The sequence below is a fragment of the Ambystoma mexicanum genome, chromosome 12, assembly GCF_040938575.1.
Source record: "Ambystoma mexicanum isolate Mex_15411 chromosome 12, UKY_AmexF1_1, whole genome shotgun sequence".
Classification (NCBI taxonomy): Eukaryota; Metazoa; Chordata; class Amphibia; order Caudata; family Ambystomatidae; genus Ambystoma; species Ambystoma mexicanum.
In genome coordinates this window covers 458,695,554-458,715,001 of record NC_090936.1, presented here as the reverse complement: position 1 = coordinate 458,715,001, position 19,448 = coordinate 458,695,554, and the positions used below count along the sequence as shown (strand labels likewise).

At 45.6% G+C, this 19,448-nt stretch overlaps 1 protein-coding gene across 2 annotated transcripts in view; it reads right to left on the bottom strand.

Annotated features, from left to right (window-relative positions):
* The window catches only part of DUSP16 (dual specificity phosphatase 16), a 707,767-nt gene that overhangs the window by 7,975 nt on the left and 680,344 nt on the right, over positions 1-19,448 (bottom strand). For both annotated transcript variants that reach the window (XM_069628708.1, XM_069628709.1), the window contains one exon: positions 1,134-1,257. In XM_069628708.1, the coding sequence (XP_069484809.1) occupies positions 1,134-1,257 (124 nt within the window). The remainder of the gene's footprint in view (positions 1-1,133; positions 1,258-19,448) is intronic.

Below are 19,448 nucleotides of genomic sequence, written 5' to 3'. Positions count from 1 at the left end.
AGGGAATCATTCCCTGTGGAGTGACAAAGGGAGACGTTTCTGAGAGTGTTACAATATTGGCAATCCTTTTGTGAAATACGTGGACCAGGGGATGAGACTCATTCCCCCTAGCAAAGAATTTGTAAGGCAAATCATGACCAAAACTGTGATACAAAGACCAGGAGAAGGAGAAGGAGAAGGATGTCATTCTCCTGGACCAAGAACACTTGTGCATCCTTTAGTTTATTTATAAGTGTAAGGGACAGAGATGGAAACTTCACAGGGCATTCCGACAACACCCCTAGTATTTTAGTTGAGGCAGGGAACCCCTTCTTAGAAATGGGGAAAGTTAGGTTTTCTCTTTATTTTCTTGGCTAATAAAGGTCTATGGCAATCACTGTACCACCTGTGTCAGTCTCCTCCTGCATCCTTACAATAGAAACATATATAAATCAAAAATCTCAGGAAGATTAATAGAGCAAGTCTCTTGTAGCATAATAGGATCAAATTGGTTAAAAAGAAAAAGAGACCAAGTCTGGATCTTTTAATCTGTTCACCAGGCCAGCAACGTTCCAAGAGACAACATGCAACATAGTGGATCCATTATGAGTGCTAGGAGGAAAGTGGCGGTGCATAAATCACACAAGCTAATACACTCTCCTTTCCCCTTCTTGAAATAGTAGGCTTAGATGCTTTCTACAAAAGACCCTCTATGAAATAGTAGTAGGCTTAGATGGTTTCCACAAAAGCCCCTCTAAAAAGAGGATATACAAGAAAAAACTGTTCCTGCTCAAATAAGTGCAATAGAAACGAACATAGCTTGCCGCCCTTGATGAATAGCACTTCTAGATTATGCAGAGCCAGAAAAATATAAATTTTTCTCCGTGACCCTAGCGGAAAAACCTTTTTGGATAAATTAAAAACATTCACAATATAAGGAGCGCCAGTCGAATACTAAGGTTAAGAATTGGATGATAATAGGACTTTCTGGGTCATCAACCCATTCTCCAGCATCTTTTAAAACGTGACAGATTTGAAAGAGTGAAAATGGGGCAGGCCCATAACCAGGTGCCCACTCTGGAAACTAATAACCTTTCCACCAGCTTCATCCTCCTCACCATTTTTCAGTTTCAACCTGCCACCAATCCACTTACCTGTAGGCTTCATCCAAGGACATGTCCATCCGGTTCATGATGTATGCAATAGCAATGGTGGCAGAGCGAGAAATTCCAGCTAAGCAGTGAACCAAAACACGCCCATTGTTGGCTTTTGCCTTCTCTGTAAAACAAATACCACAATTTCACAGGAAGAACCAACCCAAAGTTACACACACAAGTAAACAAATTACCCAGTCCTTTATTTGTATTTTGCATGAAAGTATAAAGCATGAAACTGTGCAGCAAACAGCATTTAAGTACTGCGCTTACATTTGTATTCAGTGTACACTTTCCCAGCACTAATCTCCCCTAAAAGTTATCCGAAAATTGTACACCATGGCTCTGCAACCTGTGGCTCGCAGATGTTGTGAACTACAACTCCTGTGACCCTTCACCATTGACAAGTCTGGCTGGGGATGATTGGAATTGCAGTCCAAAATGCTTAGCACGCCACAGGTTACAGACTCCTGCTGTGTAGCATGTAGCTGCATATAATCAATCAAATGTGTTGAAGAATTGTTAAAATAAAGAGTGATAATTAGCACTACAATGATATATTTAAGGATGGTGCACAGCTGGACCATTGAAGAAAAACGTTTGTTATCTGAAAGGCCATTATAGGAACACGATCACCCACCCAAACTCATCAACATTAGGATAAACAGATTGAAAGAATGTGTTATAAGGAAAGGCACATAACTGCATGAAACAAACCAAGAAGAGTAACAAAACAGATAACTTGACAAAGATAAAAGCAAATACAGGAAACACAGGTTTTCACACAAAAACACCAGATCAGACAATGGTTCAAAATGTTGTCGTAAAACACAGTTTATCAGATGCTTATCTTACAGTTCTTTAAGACTGTACAGGTATGAGTAAATCAGGTGGAATGCTGCTGTATAGCCCACCATGACAAGACAATCATTTTGGTGAGACGAAATAACACTACCCTTTATATTTCACGTTATTTGTACAGAAGCAATCTACCTGTGGAGTTTAGACCAAACTTGTTTAGTGACATTTCTCAGGCTGTGTGCCACACCACCACCACCACTTCTGCACAGCAAGATATTCAGAGAATATTATAGGCACATCCTCATTCAACAATAAAGTGTTATTTTTGTTTCTGAACTTGCAGAGGAAGCACAAGCCACAGAGTCCATATTTACAAGCTTTTTGAAAGTCCTCTGGTGAGGGGGTTCGAGAAGACAATTTGTAGCAGGTGTGCAGGATTAATCTATAACAGAGCAGTTTTGCCTCACTCTTAGTAGAGGAGAGGGCTAGTATAAAAATACAGGGATTTTGCACACAAAAAGGATTATCCAAACTGAAAAAAGGGAAAGGAAAACATTATGTTAAAGGGATTTTCAGGTGTGCAAGCTTGGCAGATCCCCATTGTTCTTGCACGAGAGTATGTACTGGGGCTCATTCACTTCTGTTCCATATCTATCTCCACTCTGCCTGGCTGAGCCCCGCACTGATCTTTGGGTGCACTGGGGTTCATGCTTGTCTTTTTGTGACCTGAAAGCTTCCCTCCCTGCCCCTCAGTCATGTGAGGGGTGGCCTTACTATGTATAAAAGAATATCATAACTTTTTAGTAATAAACAAAGCATAGTAACATAAGAGAAGGGTGCTAATCGGTCACTGCATTCAGTCACTTATCTGGCCCTTCTCTCCTTACTATCCTGTTTGGTCACACATCCACCTCCAGCATTCAAATAGCCTAATTAACACGTCCTATATAGAGAGCTATTTAGTTAATTCTTTCATTTGTAAAGCCCACCAAGCACGTGGGCCTCAAGGCACTGGTTGCAGGACAGAGCAAAAACGTTAGTTAGTTGAACCAGTGGTGGGATGTAGTACTTCTATAGTTCCATAGATTGAGAAGAGTCATGATCATGAAAAGAGGCTTTTTCGGAAGGTGCAGTACCACTGTTCAGATCTGTAGGCCAAAAGGTAGAGAGTTCTAGAGTTGGGCCGCAACGACCGAGAAGCTGCACCTGCCTGTTCAGACTAGTCAATCTGGATGTGATGAGACGGTGAACGTAAGTGGAACCTGCTGATTGGAGAGGCATCTGTGGATGAAGGATAGAGTTTTTAATATGATGCGTTCCCATCTGGGGAGCCAGTAAATGTTTCTTCTGGCTGCCTGGTTGTACGCTCTTCTGGGCAGGTTTATGTTAGCTCGAAGGGCATTATTCTCGATGATTTGTAATTTGTTAATATTTTGCGTGGAGATGCAGTAGTCCAGTCTGGATCCTTTAACAGCACGTGCAATGCTGAGGCAGCTGATGGTGGCTAGGAAGGCTCTGTTCAAATTGATGAGTTTGGTTGTGTGTGCAGCTGAGGAGGCAATAGCGCTGACCTGAAGTGTTGAGGCATCTATGGGAACACCAAGAGTTTCACTATTGTGGGAACTGGGATTTTGATGCTGTTAATGGTGAAGGAGCGGTATAGTGCGTCTAGTTTACTGAGCAGGGCTTGAGATCCAACAAGAAGAATTTCTGTTTTGTTATCATTGAGTCATAGTAGATGAGGTCATCCACGACTGGATAGTTTGGTAAAATACGTGCAGAGTTTTGGAATCTGCTGTATTGTCTCCTAAAAGGGGAAGGAGGATTTGGGTGTCATCAGCGTAGTCTATGAGATGCCCTAGGCATCCAGCAGGTCGAACGGGGGTTTAGCGTAAATGTTTCAGAGGGCTGGGGAGAGACCATCCTTGGGGTACGCCACATGATACGGGTGGGGGCGGGGGGAGGACTGATAAGTTTTCCACAAAGATTCTCACAGTTCTGTCTGCCAGGAAAGAGGTGATCAGTTGTTGGCTTCAGCAAGAAGTTGGCAGGATAGGTGCTGACAGAGGAATTTGTGGTCAACCAGGTCGAATTCTGCAGAGACGTCCAAGAGTAGCAACAGTGCTTGTTTGCCTGCGTCCTTGAGCTCGTCTAGCTGTTTTGTTAGATCAATGAGTGCCGCTTCCGTGCCATGGCCAAGGTTAGAAACCCGACAGATGCATACAGAGGATACAGTTAGACTCAAGGTATTGCTGGATCTGGAGATGGGCTGCACGGTCCAGGATCTTTAGGAGGAATGGGACTGTGGTGATGGGGCTGTAGTTAGTAGGGATTGCAGGGTCCAAAGTGGATATTTTAAGAAGAGGAAGGACCCAGGCTTCCTTGAGACTAGTGGGACCAGAGCAGGTGGTAAAGGAGGCAATGATAGCTGTGATAAAAAGGTGTAAGAGCGTCAGTACAGTCCTTGATGACTGCGGCAGTGCATACATCTCTCCTTTGCCAGTTAGATGGTTTGAGGCCATTCCGGATGATGGCGGCGTCTGCTTCAGATACTGGGTGAAAGTGCTGCATGCTTCAGAGAGGGGTGATGAGGGTATGTTGATGATTATAGTGTTATATGTAGTAGCTTTGGCCTGTAGTATGGCTTGTTTGTATTCTTGTGCTAAGGTGGTGAAGTGAAATTTGTTTGGAGTCAGAGGGGGATTTTCCTCCTTATTGTTTCTGTCTGGCGTTTCTTGGAGCTGAGATCTTGAATGTCAGGAGTGAACCACCACAAATTTTGGTGCATGGAAGGTTTGGATTTGCACAGGACAGGGGGCTGGGGGAGGGGGGAGGGGCGATAGTATCATCTTTGTGAGGGTTTTATTGAATTTGTTGACTAGGGTGGCCGGGTGGAGGAGTGGTTACGACAGCTGCGGGCTAGAGTCGGCAGCAGGTGTAGGTGGTTTGATGATGGGAATGTTGAAAGAGAACATGGTGTCTGTCCAGGGACAGGGCAGGTTTGAGCTTACGGAGAGATGATGCTTGAGGTATAGAAGCCAGTCCAAGATAAAGCCTTTGGTATGTGTAGGTGTCAAGATGTGTTGCGTGAGCCTAAAGTATTGAGTGAGTTGGCCAGGGACGAGGCATTAGTGTCTTCCTCGTTATTGAGTCCTAAGTTTAGGTCGCCCGAGAGTATGAGTTTCGAAGTGGGCTTAATGTTGATATAGAGAATATGCAAGAGGTCCTCTTCAAATGATAGTGTGGGACAAAGGGGGGGGGGGGGGGTGGATTATGTGCATTGTGATGGTTGAAGTATGCAAAATAGACAATTTGGTGGATAGTATGTCACAGATGGGTATAGGAGAGTTCAAGAATTCTCCGATGGAGACGGTTTCCCTCGCAATCAGCGCACCCCACCCGAACCCCCCACCTCTGGTATCCTGTCTGTCTCTTCAGAGGATGCTGTATACCGGCTGGATAGCAATGGACTGTGCTGGACCAGAGTCAGCGTGTAGCCATGTTTCAGAAATAGCAAAGAGGTCCAGGATGTCCAGGGAGTGTGCCGTGATGTACCTAGCATTGACTAAGGCACAGTTCAGTGGTGGGGCAGGCAGGTTAGGGGAACTGATGTGGGCTGTCCTTATTGGAGTGTGATTAGGCGCCACAGTTCTGTGGTGGGTAGGCAAGCTGAAGTGGGACGTGCTATGTTGAGTGTGGCTGGTGGTACAGTTCTGTGGTGGGTCGTGTGGGTTCAGGGTGCTGATGTAAACTGTGCTGGAGTAAGGCTAGCTGCACAGTTCTGAGGTTGGTTATGTGGTTTAGGGGAGCTGTTACTGGTCGTGCTAGTTAGAGCATGGCTTGAGACCAGGGTTGAAAGGGCAGGGTGGGCACTGCAGGTTTTTGTTGCAGCAGGGGATGTATAGAGGGGGGTTGTGTGTGTGCGCATAAGGGAGATTTTCTATGCATCAGTGCTACGTTGGACAAGTGGAGAGGCGTAGTTTGCATAGAGAGACAAGCGAACCTTGAAAGACCTAGCCTGGGTAAATGGCTGATCTCCGCTGAAGGTAGGCCTGGTTTCACATTAGGAGGGCAAAGGGATAAAGGGGTGTGTAACAGGATGAGGTTGAATGTGTATGGTTTTACACAGGGATGAAGAAATGTCGTAAGGATTGAGGATTAATGCACTAACAGTTGCGGTAGGAAGCGAGTTGCTGTGTAGGAGGGTGCAATCTTGGGCACATGCCTTTGAAGAGGTCTGTGTTGGCGGCTGTTCCTCTGTCAGCACCTATCCTGCCAATAAAGTCTAACATGACGTGGGGCATGGAACAAACTCTTATCCTCTTTGAAATAAAGATGTCGGTCCTCTTCAATTTTATTGTACCAATGTGGCCAATCCACTCGGCTACCAATATCCACCTTTATACTAATTTATTCTCGATTATGCCACTCTTCACTTAGGCTTACAAGTAACAAAATGATCATTCTGCAGTTAAACCAGGGGTACACACCCAGGCAAATAAGCCACCAAAATTCCATGATTGTCCAAGCACACGTTTGAGCTTGTACTACATCCAATATTACACTGTGTAGTAACTTGCAATTCTCCAGGTCCTCCTTAAAAATACAACACAATTACTACAACACTGTACGACATAAACCCTTTTGCAGAACCAGCGTCCATCTAACAGGTCTGACACAAATGCACATGCATGGACGTGCCGTCACAAAACGTTCTTGCCCTGCTGCACCCCCCCACCCTACGTTTGCAGTATCTGCCTTCCCATTCTCCAATCTTCCCCCGGCCCATTTTCTTCCAGCAGTCTAACATCTGGATACTCCGGCAGGGGCACAGTGCGCCGCTCCATGGGCAAGCCTAAGCGTTCTGATACTCTTGTGGTGATTTGGCGCAGTATAAAAGCATGTTAACATAACATTACTGAAAATATGTACTTCTATATAAAACAGGGGGCGGGCGGGGGGGAGGGTTCTGGGAAACTCTACCAGCACGTACACAGCCCACTGACTTGTTCTTGGGTGGATGGCCCCTGGGAGAGTCTCAGCCAAGTCTTTAGCTCACTGTTCTTTTCACAGAGAAGAAATGTCCCCACATATCAGTCTTTGTCCTGCCCAGGGGCAGTCCAGCACAGTGAGCTAAAGACAAAATGCTCAAGGCACTTCAATACAAAAGTAACCCAGTTGCAACTTATTGAAAATTGATTTTCTTAGCCAGCAGTTTATAAAGTGGAGGTAAGCATGGAAACACAAACACTTTTAAAATAAAGTTAGAGAAAAACGGTTGGCAAAACACTGAGAATTTTAAACTCAAATCTCCTCTAGAGAGGTGGTCTATCTTACGATGGGGAGGAAAAGTATCTTTGACTTTGGCACTGTTGAACTAGAAATGTCTTCAACTTTGGACATTTAGTTCCACTATGATCTATGCATTTAATTCTGTATATTGAGGCCCAGTGCCTTCGTCTTCAAATATTGTTCTGTTTGAATATTGGCGGTTTTTATTTTATTTTTTATTTTCTCTCCCCTCTTGAGTTGATTCATTCATTCTTTTTTTCCCCTTTATTATTGATGCATTCATCTTTTATATGTGCATTTAAAGTTTTTTGGGAAACTGATGCAATAAAAAATATATTTTTTTAAAAAGTAAGTACTTAAAATGTGCATTCTGGTTCAAAAAGGTTCCACTTAAGTACCTAGACAAGTGAGCACCAAAATAGCCAAAAGCCAGCTAGCAGTGTATGACAGTAGGTGAGGACTACTTCTATTTATTTATTTTCACATTTATTTCAGTGCACCGAACCCTGGGGTATCTGGCCGCTAGTTACAGTGCTTAGGACGCGAGTTACAGATTAGTCAATCTCAAGATTAGTTTGGGTGCACAATTTGTAAAGCCTCACCTCATGGTACGGGGTGCTACATCCAAAGAACAGGTTACTTACCCCTGGTAACGTTCTTTCGACTGGATGTTCCTCCAATGTATTCCTCATCTTTGACATGAAATGTCCAGCTTCAGCTGCTTCAGAAAACATTTTCGGCAGAGGGTGCTGTCCATCTACGGCGTCGAGTCGATGTCCCTCGGAGAGGGCGACGTCATCTGAGATCGTATATAGCACACGCGGCGCCCGTTAGCCCGAGTTCTGTTTTTCCTCCTACCCATGCAGCAGATGCCCATAAATACAGCCATGACAGTACTGATCTTTGGTGGAGCAGAAGCTGTAAGAGCATGGGAGGGCGATGAGGAATACGTTGAGGAACAGCCAGTCGAAAGAACGTTACTAGGGATAAGTAACTTGTTCTTCGAATGGATTGTGTCCCCCAACGTATTCCTCATCTTTGAAAGACTCCCAAAGCAATGTTTATAATTGGAGGAGGGAGTAGAATTCTATATATTATGAATTTTCAAGGGCAGACCAAAACACTGCCTTGCCAAAAGCAAGATCTTGAGAATGGGAAGCATCCAGAGCATAATGTTTTGTGAACGTGTGTATTGATGACCACGTTGCAGCGTCACATATATTCCTAATAGGAACTCCCCTTTTCAGGGCTATAGATGTGGCCATGACACTGGTGGAATGAGCTCGCAAGACTTCAGGAGGGTCTTTCCCTGCAGGCCTGTAGCACTCAAATTGCCAAAATAATCCACCTAGATAAGGTCTTTTTGGTAACAGCCTTACCTGGTTTGTGTCCTGTATACCCTATGAACAACTGATCGGCAAACCATATTATGGATGCTCTTGAAATGTAAAAGCTTAATGCTTTTCTAGGATCTAACCTATGAAGTCTTTCTTCCTCTTTACCATACCAGGGTGAGGTGGAGGGTAGAAGAAAGGCAGGACAATTTTCTGGTTCAAATGAAAATCCCAAATTATTTTTGGTAAAAAAAAGGTTTGACCTTCAAGACAACCTTGTCCTTGTAGAAGACTGTAAAGGGTGGCGTTACTGACAGTGCCTGCAACGCACTCACTCTGCGTGCTGATGTGAGAGCAACCAATAAAATGGTTTTGAAGGTTAATAACCTTAGATGACACGTGTGCAGGGGTTCAAAGGGTGCACACATTAAGAATTTTAGAACCATATTTAGGTCCCAAACCGGAACCTGGAAGGGAGATGGAGGATAAACATTTGTGAGTCATTTTAGGATTTTGAAATAAGAACATTCCTCTGACGAGCGCTTAAAAATAAACAGCGCTGCCAGATGGACTCTAATGTTACCAATCTGGAGCCCCAAATTGGCCAAGGATAGAAGAAAGGACAGTACGTTTGATATTTTACACAGGAAAGGATCTACATTTGTTTCTTTGCACTAGTTGCAAAACCAATTCCAATGGCACAAAGACATTGTTGCTGGTCTTCTAGCCGAAAGCAATACCTCCATAATGTCATCTGGGAGGTCACAATCCTTACATCTCAACCTTTCAGAAACCAAGCGTGAAGGTTGAGAATATTGACTTCTGGATGGAAAACCCGACCCTCCTCTTGGGAGAGAAGATCCTCTCTGGGGAAGACGTATCGGAGAACAGATGGACATGTCTAGAAGGTCCGGGTACCAGGTCCTCCAGGCCCAATCCAGGGCAATTAGGATCATGCGTTTCCTGAACTTTCTCAACCTCCTGATCACACGAGGAATGACGGGGGCTGGAGGAAACTCGAATAGAAGCAGAGGTTCCTGGTCCACTACCAATGCGTCTCCTAGAGCTCCCCTTGGGGTAAATTCCCTCTAGCAGTACTGTTCGCACTTCTGGTTGACACCGTTCGCAAACAGATCCACTTGAGAGGTTCTCCAAAGGGTGAACATTTCTTGAAGGACTTCCTGAGCTAGTTCCCACTCGTGGGAGACTGTGCTCTGCCTGCTCAGAGCGTCCGCCGCCATGTTCTCCTCTCCGGCTAGGTGAACTTCTGACAGAGATATTCCTTCTTGAATTGCCCGGTACCAAAGCTGCATTGCTTCTCTGCACAGTGGTAGTGACCCTACACCTCCTCTTCTTGCTGAGGTAGTACATGGTGGTCACTGGGTTGTCTGTCATTATCTGGACATGCTTTCCCCATACGGAGGGCGGGAAGACCTTCAGATCTAGTCTGACTGCCCTCAGCTCCAAAAGATTGATGTATAGTTTGGACTCTGATGGAGACGAAAGGCCGCTGACTGTCAGATTGTTGGCATGGGCTCCCCACCCCGTGAGTGAGGCGTCCGTCACTACTGCAATCTCCAGCCATGGCTGCCAAAAGGGTTCTCTCCCTTCAGACTATTTTCCCCGCAGGCTCACCACAGAAGATCCTGAGAGACCTTGGCTGGAATCTGAAGTCGGTCCAACATCTTTACCGAGAATTGGGACCATTGTGTTCTTAGAGCCCATACAAGGGATCTCATTCTCAGAGGGCTTCTGGCACCAGAAAAATGAAGGATGCCATGAGGCCGAGCAACCTCGAAATGGAAGGCCAGAAGATTCTGGGCACTCTGAAATTTGGATACCTTCTGAAGAATTTGTCCTTCCTGAGGAACTTTTTCAAGTATCTGAAGTCCAAGATGGGTCTTAGCCCTGTGTTCTTTTTGGGGCTAAAAAAATATGGGGAGTACCATCCCTTGTTCCTCTCCGCTACAGGTTCTATAGCACCTTTCTCTAGCAGGGTTAAAATTTCCTGCACAAGGAGCAGGTCCGGAACCGTCAACCAGCGGCTCCCCAGTGGATTGATTTGAGGTCTTCTTATAAAAGGAAGGCAGTAACCGTAGGCTATGGTTTCCAGTGCCTAAGCATCTGAAGTAAAGGCTCGCCATTCTTCTAAATGCTGAGACAGTCTGCCCCCCACTGACGAATTGTGATTCAAGACCTCAAAGTGGTTTTGAGGCGGCTGTTGCAGAGGCCAATGGTAAGGAGGCTGCTACTTGAGCTGGCTTGGCACCTCTACCTCGTCCACCACGAGGACCTTTTCTCTGGCCTCTTTGACTGGCCATTCCTCTCGCCCTTCCAAATGAGGAGTAGTAGCGAAAAGATCTACCCCTCCAAGATTGTCCACTAGTACGAAAAGTCCTTAAGACTTGGCTGCCATCTTCGATGTCTGCAACTTCTCAAGGCTCTCGTCAGCCTTGCTGCCAAAAAGATGAGACCCGTCAAAAGGCATGTTGAGAAGTCTCGACTGCACATCTGGTGCAAAACCAGATTTCCTCAACCACGCACATCTGCGTAATACAGTGCTGGTCGCCATGGATCTGCTGACGCCATCTGCAGTATCCAATCCTGACTGAAGGGATTCACAGCTAGCTTCTTTGCAAGGGCACAAGTGGAGTTGCCAGATTTCAGCGCCATGCTCCCAGCTGAAAATACCTTTCTTGCCCATCCATTTACATGCTTGTCGTCCCTATCAGCAAGATGGCAGGGAACGCTGCCTGCTTCGACATTGCTGTAGCTACCTGCACCACCAGACTCTCCGGAGAGGGGTGTTTCGACAGATAGTCGAGGTCACTACTGGAGGGGCAGTATTTTTGTGTCAGATTTTTATGGATTGGTATCCGGAATTTCCCAATTTCCCAGCCACCCTTGTTTTGTAAAGACATATGGAATGGCATAACCGAGTCAGTTTGGGGACCCTTATGCAAAATATCGGTTAGGTCATCTTTTTCTTAAGGGAGTGGTGGTTTGCCCCACCCAATTACTCAACAACCCTGGACATGAGCCGCCTATAAAAAGCGTCAGCGTGTTGCCCAGGCCCAGGTCTCCCAAATTCTAGATCGGGTGAGGAGTCAACCCCACTCGCCGACTGTAAATTATCATAGAGGTCTTTGATTCTGGATTCCTCAGATATCAGACACTCTGGAACATTGGGAGTCCCATACTCATCCCAAAAGGAGTATCTCCCTCATCAGATCCCTCTTCATCTTCATAGATTGAAGATACAGATTTGAAAAACTCTTTCTAGGAAGAGGAGTGTAACGGAATAGTGGACACAGGCTTTGATAGCGTCAAAGGTGTCAACAGAGGAGGGGCACTCGACTTTGGAAGGATGGCGCACCTGGCTTCGAAGTCGAGATTCCGACGGGCGTCGAAGCCGCCTTCGTCATCGAGGGCCTGGCAGGCGTCAACAACACCATCAGCGTCGAGGACCTCGATTTATGTTTGCCCTTGGATGAAGGTCTCAAGGGCTCTCTATGTTAGAGGGACATCGACTCGACATCATCGATGCACAGCGCCTTCTGCCAAAAAGGTTGCTGAAGCTGGACATTACATGTCAAAGATGAGCAAGAGGTTGGAGGACACAATCCATTCAAACATGCACTTACAGGTAGGTAAAAAGCGACATAGGTTTGGGTGCACAATTTAGAAAGCCTTGCCTCAAGGTAAGAGGTGCTGCATCAAGTGTACAGTTGCGGGAGGGTAGGAAGCAATATCATGCAAAGGGCCAGCTGATACTAGGGAGTTCAGCTTTACGGCGACCCTCACAGTCAGGCGATAGCGTGAGGAGACGGGAGCTGTGTTTAGGTCGAATCAGGTAACACTGAAGGGCTGACAGTGGAGCTGATGCTGGCAGGTCTCCTTAGTGTGACCAAGGGGGAGCGGTGGAGAGTATAGGAAGCACAGAGTGCATATGAGGGCATCTTAGGGATAGCACAGGGGGTGGGGCAGAAGGTGCATCAGACAAGCACTTTCAAAGCATGGGTGTGGCAGGGAAGTAGCAGAGCCAGAACGATTTACACAATATACTAATTTTCAGGCAGCAAACATGCAAAGTTAAAACGATATTCGGGACGCACAATACTTACAGGGGTTGCAGCGTGGCACTGCAGTAGATGGTGAGGGAATCACAGTAGGTAATGGCAGAAAACAGTCACTGTTGAGCGTGGGGCCAATCCAAGGTTGACACTTGGTAGGGCTTGAAGAAGGGAACCGGAGGGGCTGGGGAAGCCACTGAACTCGCCAAGTAGTGCGGACCAAGAAGAAACAATCTGGCAGAGCATTGTGTGTGTGTGGAAAGAGAATCTTAGACAGCATGTAGATTGATGGGCCATGAAGTAAGGCCCGGGGCACTTCCAGGAACAGACAGGGGCCTTACATCAAGGGCCTTGGAGGCGGGCCAGTATTTGCCTGTCGGCTCGCCAGATTGGTCTTAGATGCATCCTAAGGGACCAATCCCATGCGAGCAGGCAAAGAGCAGGTGAACCAGCTCTGCTGGACAGAACAAGTCGGCTATGTTGGAAGAGGCCTGTTGTTTAAAACATGGTGCTATGCACAGCATGTACACGATGCAGCTGTCGCAGTAGCACGAATGCAGAAAAATAAAAAATGTGGTTTGCAAAGAATGGTGATTGCGCTAACGAAATTCTGTGCAGGTGCCCAGTAAGCAACATGATAAAATCCCTGCAATAGAACAATTTTGGGATCACTTTAGCAAAAATGACCTTGGCTCTGTGCACACTTGAGCATAAAACTATGCAAAAATGAATACTATATTTACTTGTGGTTTTACACCAGTTTTAATTATTTAAACAGTTTTTTTGTGGTAACTATTGTACCCCATTCATTTTCTAATTTCTTCAATGTTCAAAACATAAATTGTTGCACACTTTTAGCATTACTTCATGCTTGACAGTATATCAAAGTAAAGGGTACTTGAAACATTTCCATATAAATCACAATTCAAACAACAAAGTGGAACATTTTCTTCTCCCATGGGTACATTTCCTATTATTTTAAGATAAACTTTAGTCCATATATCAAACTTTTAACTGGCTAGGAAGCCAATAGTCCTTTTATTTGAGGATTTCTCTAATGCACTATGCGTTTCGGTCTCTGAATGCCCTTCATCAGATGCAGATCAGTACCTTGTTTCAGCGATTTTAGATTCTGGAAGTTAAAAATAACATTTCTGTTCAGTTCCTTGGTCATTGTTTATTCAACAAATATTATCATCATAATTACTCTTGTCATTTTTTATCAGTATACATTTTGAACCTCAAATAACTCTAATTCTGAAGATTTTATCTTCTTAAAAACATCATAAACGTGTCAGTGTTGCTTTCTTGCAATTGAATCTGGCTCTACGATTGTTCTTCCTTAAAGCACCGGAGGGTGTTTAGGCCTGTGAAAAAAACGAAAAGGTTTTGTTTTTTAGGATGTCTGTGACTTTATTGTGTGTGGGCTTTGTGCTGGGAACAGTCGCTAGATAATAGCGCTGTGTCCCAGTCACAAAATCTAGTTAACTGATTCTGGATTATATTGCATTTTGCTGTGTCCATGCGGTTAGCGCTGCTCACCTCTGTCTCGTCGTCTCCCGGGGTAGCTTGGTTTCCTTTCACCAATCTGTCTGTCATCCTTACCTCCAGTCTGATGATGTTTTTCTGCTCCTTATTACGGTCGTCCTTTCGTGGCAGCTCCTGGCAGCGGAGGATGTATTCTTTGTATTGCCCGGGTTTGCAAATTGCGTTCCCGTGGTTTTGTTGGTTGCGATGGCAACCATGTTCTAATTAGTCCTTTCTCTCTTCTCCATGTAGACACAAATGGTTGTTTCTATGGATTTTGCTGCGCGCCATCTTGTACAAACTACTGATGACAAGTTACTGAGTTAAATGGCACTGATTCTTACTCCTAGTGCGTTTCTGTGACTGACTCATGGTATTTGTCAAGTTGTTTATGGAATTGTCCACTTCATTCATCTGTAGATGTGTTTCCGGAATTTCGAGAACCAACTATTTCAAGTGGCACTCATTCAATAGACTTATACTCGATCATGGTCTGTATTAGCCATATATGCCCCAGTATATTAAATCGGCTCTATCTTAAAGCGTTCACGATGTGGCCAGTGAAGTGTGCACCTCAACAGCCACAAGCCGTATTGCAGTCATTTTGTTCAAACTTCTTTATATGTTATAAAAAGCAACTTAGGTCCCAATCAGCGTTCATAACGTTTGGATGCATGGAATTCAATTTTTCAATCCAGTATGCTTCTTTCTGTAGCACCATCTTGTTACGGTTTCCCCCTCTCCTTGGTACTTTTATTTGTTCAAAAATAATAAACCTTATTTGGGCAATGTTTTGTCTCTCTTTTTTGAAGTGTTGAGTTACTGGAGATTTGATGGTGCCTGTTCTTATGTTGGACTTATGTTCTGACCATCTTGTTTTCACTTTCCTTGTTGTCATTCCCACATAATATAGACCGCAGGGGCATCTTATGCCATTTTATTTATTTTACATTTTTAAAGCGCTCACACAGCCCACAGGCATCGAGGCGCTGTTACAGGAATTGTTTGCTTTTTGGATGCGTAATTGTTTTTTTTGTCTTAGTTGCGTATTTATAATGCGCTTAAACACCCAGAGGTTTCTAAGTGCGGACCCGGGGATCGAACCTGTGTTGCTTCGTGTCGCCTTCCTTCCAAGGCACGCACGTTGCCGCTGAGCTATCCTCCCGGGCCATATATTACATTCTTGGAGTCGCATGTAGACGATTGATGGAGGTTTATTTTGTACCCTTTGTGAGGATGAGTGATGGTGTTGCCTGTAATTAGATTATTGCAGTTATTGCAATTATGACACAGTGTTGTTCCTTTCCAGTTTACCCGAGTCTGTCTTTCAGCAGAGAAATCTGCCTTGATCAAATGTTCTCCGATTGATTTACTTTTATTGTATGCAAAAAGTGGGGGTTCTGGAAAGAGTCTTTTCATCACAGGATCAAGTGTGAGAGTTGTCCAGTTCTTCTTGACGATTTTCTTTATTTTAGGACTCTGTTGGGAGTAAGTTGTAACATATACCAGTTTCTCCACTTCTGTTTTTTCTTTTGGTTTCAGTGCTTCTTCTCTGCTGATCCTGCTTACTTTATCAGCACTTATATTAATGTTCATTGGCTGATAACCTCTTTTCAAATTTACTTTTAAGGCCTTCAATCTTGTTTTTGTATTCACCTTCTTCTGAGATAATACGTCTGTATCTTAGAAATTGACTGAATGGTATACTTTCTATTGTTCTCTGTGGATGAAAACTGTTTGCATGTAGCAGACTGTTTCTGTTAGTTTTGTATAAATTGTGGTTTCAAGTTTACCACTTTTCTTATATATTTGTACGTCTAAGAATTCAATTGTTTCTCTGCTGGTCTTCATTGTTAAGTTTATCCTTGGTGCCATTCTATTCAGATGTTGAAAGAATATCTCTAATTCTTCTGAAGGTCGACTCCAGATGCCGAATATGTCATCTATGAAGCGGTAAATACATTTAAGTTGTTTCGTCCACCTTTCTTCATTGAAGACATTGATATCTGCTAGGTATGCCATGTATGTGTTGTCATAGCTGGGAGCCATAGCGGCCCCTATTGATGTTCCTGACGTTTGTATGCGACTCTGTTGGCACCTAAAAATCCTGAGGAATTGATTTGAAATCTATGTACCAAGTTGAGAAAGCCAATATAAGAAAGGTGTGCTCCTCTACACTACGGTTACCGTTAAAATCCCTGCAACAGCCAACAGGGCTTGCCTTCAAAGTTAGTGCAGAAGGGGAGAGATCCCAGTGCCTCCAGGTCACAGGATGGAAAAGGAGCCATCCGGACATTAGGAGAAACAGAAATGAAGGGGGAAAGGCAGGCACAGAGGGCCTACATCGAGGGCCTTGGAGACGGACCGGCATTCGCCTACTGGCTCGCCTGATTGGTCAAGATGTATCGAGAGGAAGAGTGGTTCGGGGGGGGGGCATATTCCAGGAAAAGCTGCGTTCAGTTCCGGAAGGATAGAGGTCGATCAATGTAGTATTTCAACGCTCGCTTGACGTCCAGTGAATGCAAAGCTACTTCCCCTGGGGGCTTTGGCTTGCTGAAGAAGACTGGCAAGGTGATTGTCATGTTCTTGTGAAAGTCTGTGGGGACCTTGGGAATAAACTGTGGGTTTGTCATCAAAAGTATTGTGTCCTTTAGAAAACGTAAGTAAGGGTAGGGTTTCTTCATAAGCCCTGACAGCAGGATGTTAAGGTGCCACTTCGGTGATATCTGTTTGACTGGGGAAAAAGTCCTAAACAAGCGACTCAAGAAGCCCTTGACTATTCTGCGTCCATAGAGGGACTTTCTTCACTCTATCCTATATATCTAGAGATGGCTGCCAAATGCATCCTTATGGAGCTGTAGGCGAGGCCTTGCTTTGCTAGTGCGAGTAGGTGTCCACCGGAACGGGTTAAGCCTCCCTTGGTTTGCCCCACGTTGGTTTTCACACTACTTGCAAAACTGTTTCCACTTCAGACTATATGACTTGTTGGTGGAGGGTGCCCTTGCTGCCGCCAAAACATAGCTGCATTCCTTTGATATAGTTAACCCTCCGAACCTGGCAAAATCAGGAGCCACTCCGTCAGGTGGAGTGATTGCAGGTCGTGATGTAGCATCTTCCCTTGGCCCTGGGTGATGAGATCTGGGCGATCGTCGAGCCGGATGAGTTTAACCCTGGAGAGCTGGACCAGGTCTGAGATACGGGTCTGGCATGGTCGGTTCAGGGAAATGAGGATTATTTTCCATGGGTGTCTCTTGATCATCTTTACTGTTCTGCGCAGGATTGGGAATGGAGGAAAAGCATATGGAGAAAAAGGCTGTCCCGTGGAAAAGTGAACACATTTCACATTGAGCCTCCCTGGGGCGTCCTGCTGGTGTACCTGGCGCACTTTATGTTGTGGACTGTGGCAAATCAGTCTACTAAGGGGAGGCCCCAGCGCCGGAATAGTGATTTCAGTGCTGAGGGGTTGAGCTCCCAATCGTGGCTTTGCGACGTCTGCCAGCAGTCTGGTTCTATACCCCTACAAGGTGGAACACTTCCATGGTGATGCCATGTGCAATGGCCCAATGCCAGGTCAGTTGGGCTTCCTTGGGCAACGTCTTGGACCTTGTCCCTCCCACCTTTTACATGTAATAAATACATTGTGGTGGTATTGTCTGTTAGGGCTTTGACTGTTTTTCCCTTTTAGTATTGGAAGAAACAATCTGAGCACCACCCAAACTGCTCTGAGCTCAAGCGCATTGATATGGAGGGACGTCTTGGGGGGTTGGGGGGGGGGGGGGTTGCTGGGTGTCCATAGCCCTCTAGCGTGCAGCTGATTCACATGCGTGCCCCATCCCTGCAGGGAGGCGTCGGTTACCAGCGTTCTGTTGGGCGCAGGCTTCTGGAATGTCTTCCCCTTGCTGATATCGGACTTGTTGGTCCACCATTGGAGCTGTGAGCACAGTTTGACATGGATTTGTACCTTGTCCCCCCCCATAACCCGGATACTTGGGACCAGTTTGCCGCCAATGAATTGTTGCTGAGGCCTCATAAGAAGCCGGCAGTGTGGGACTAGGGGTATGCACAGTGCCATTGTCTCAAGCAGTTGCATGCAGTGGCACACTGTCCGTATTTTGTTTGCTGTGAACATGTTCAGCAGCACCCAGAGGGCGTTTACTCTGTCCTGCGAGGGGCACAATTTGGGTTCCTGGGTGGAGAATTCAGCTTCAAGGAATATGAGTTTCTTTGATGGCTACAACAAGGATTTCCTGCAATTGATGGCGAAGCCTAGGTTTTGGAGGAGACACACTGTTGCTGCCATGGAGAGCTTTGTTCTGGTCTTGGATGGGGCATGTACTAACCAGTCTAAATAGGTATAGACGTGATGGCCCTGTTTCCGGAAATTGGCTGCCACTGGTGCAAGGTACAGGGAGCCGATTTGAGGACACATAGAAGCACTCTGAATTGGTAGTGTGACTTGCCGACCACAAACCGAAGAAACCTTTGGTGCCCTGGGTGGATGGGGTTGTGGAAGTATGTGGCCTGGAGATCCAGAGACGCTAGGTAGTCGTGGTACTGCATTGCCTCCATTACGTACCCTTTTTTGCAGCATAAGCTGCACTTCACAGACCTCCAGCACACAGAAACGCACATGAGTTCTGGGGGCATAAGAAGAGGTGTGTCCCGTGAATTCTAATAGATGCCTGTATGACACCACATCTAGCACCCATTTGTCCGTTGTTATCTGCCTCCAGTTCCGGGTAAACCTTGAGATCCTCCCTCCAATGGTGCTGTGGCATGCGTAGCTGCTGTTGGGCTTTGCCCTGCCGTCCTCTCTGGGATCCGGAGGGCTGCGTGCTGCGCTGGCTAGGTCTATAGTCCTTGGAATTCTGGTATCCTTGGTACGCCCTTTTGTACGCCAGGGAATAATATGAAGAACCCCCTAGGGTATTGTCTTCTTCTGTTGTAAGACAATGTGGATGATCTGCCAGCGGCTCCCCTGAACGGACAAAAAGGCTGGCGGTTCTGCAGGGACGTCAAGGACCAGACAGTGTCCGTTTTCATGGTTTTGAGAGCTTCAGCGATCTTCAGGCCAAAAAGCTGGTCTCCCTCAAATGGCATGTCCTCCACCATGTGTTAGAAGTCGGCGGGGAAGTCTGTGCATTTGAGCCATGCTAGCCTCATTAGGACTGCTCAGTTCGCTACCTGTTTGAAGCCTGTTTCAGCAAAGTCCCCCACCAGGTTGATACCCAATTTCAATACTTCCTCCCCCCTTTTTGAGGATCGCCTTTGCTTCCTTCTGATTTTCC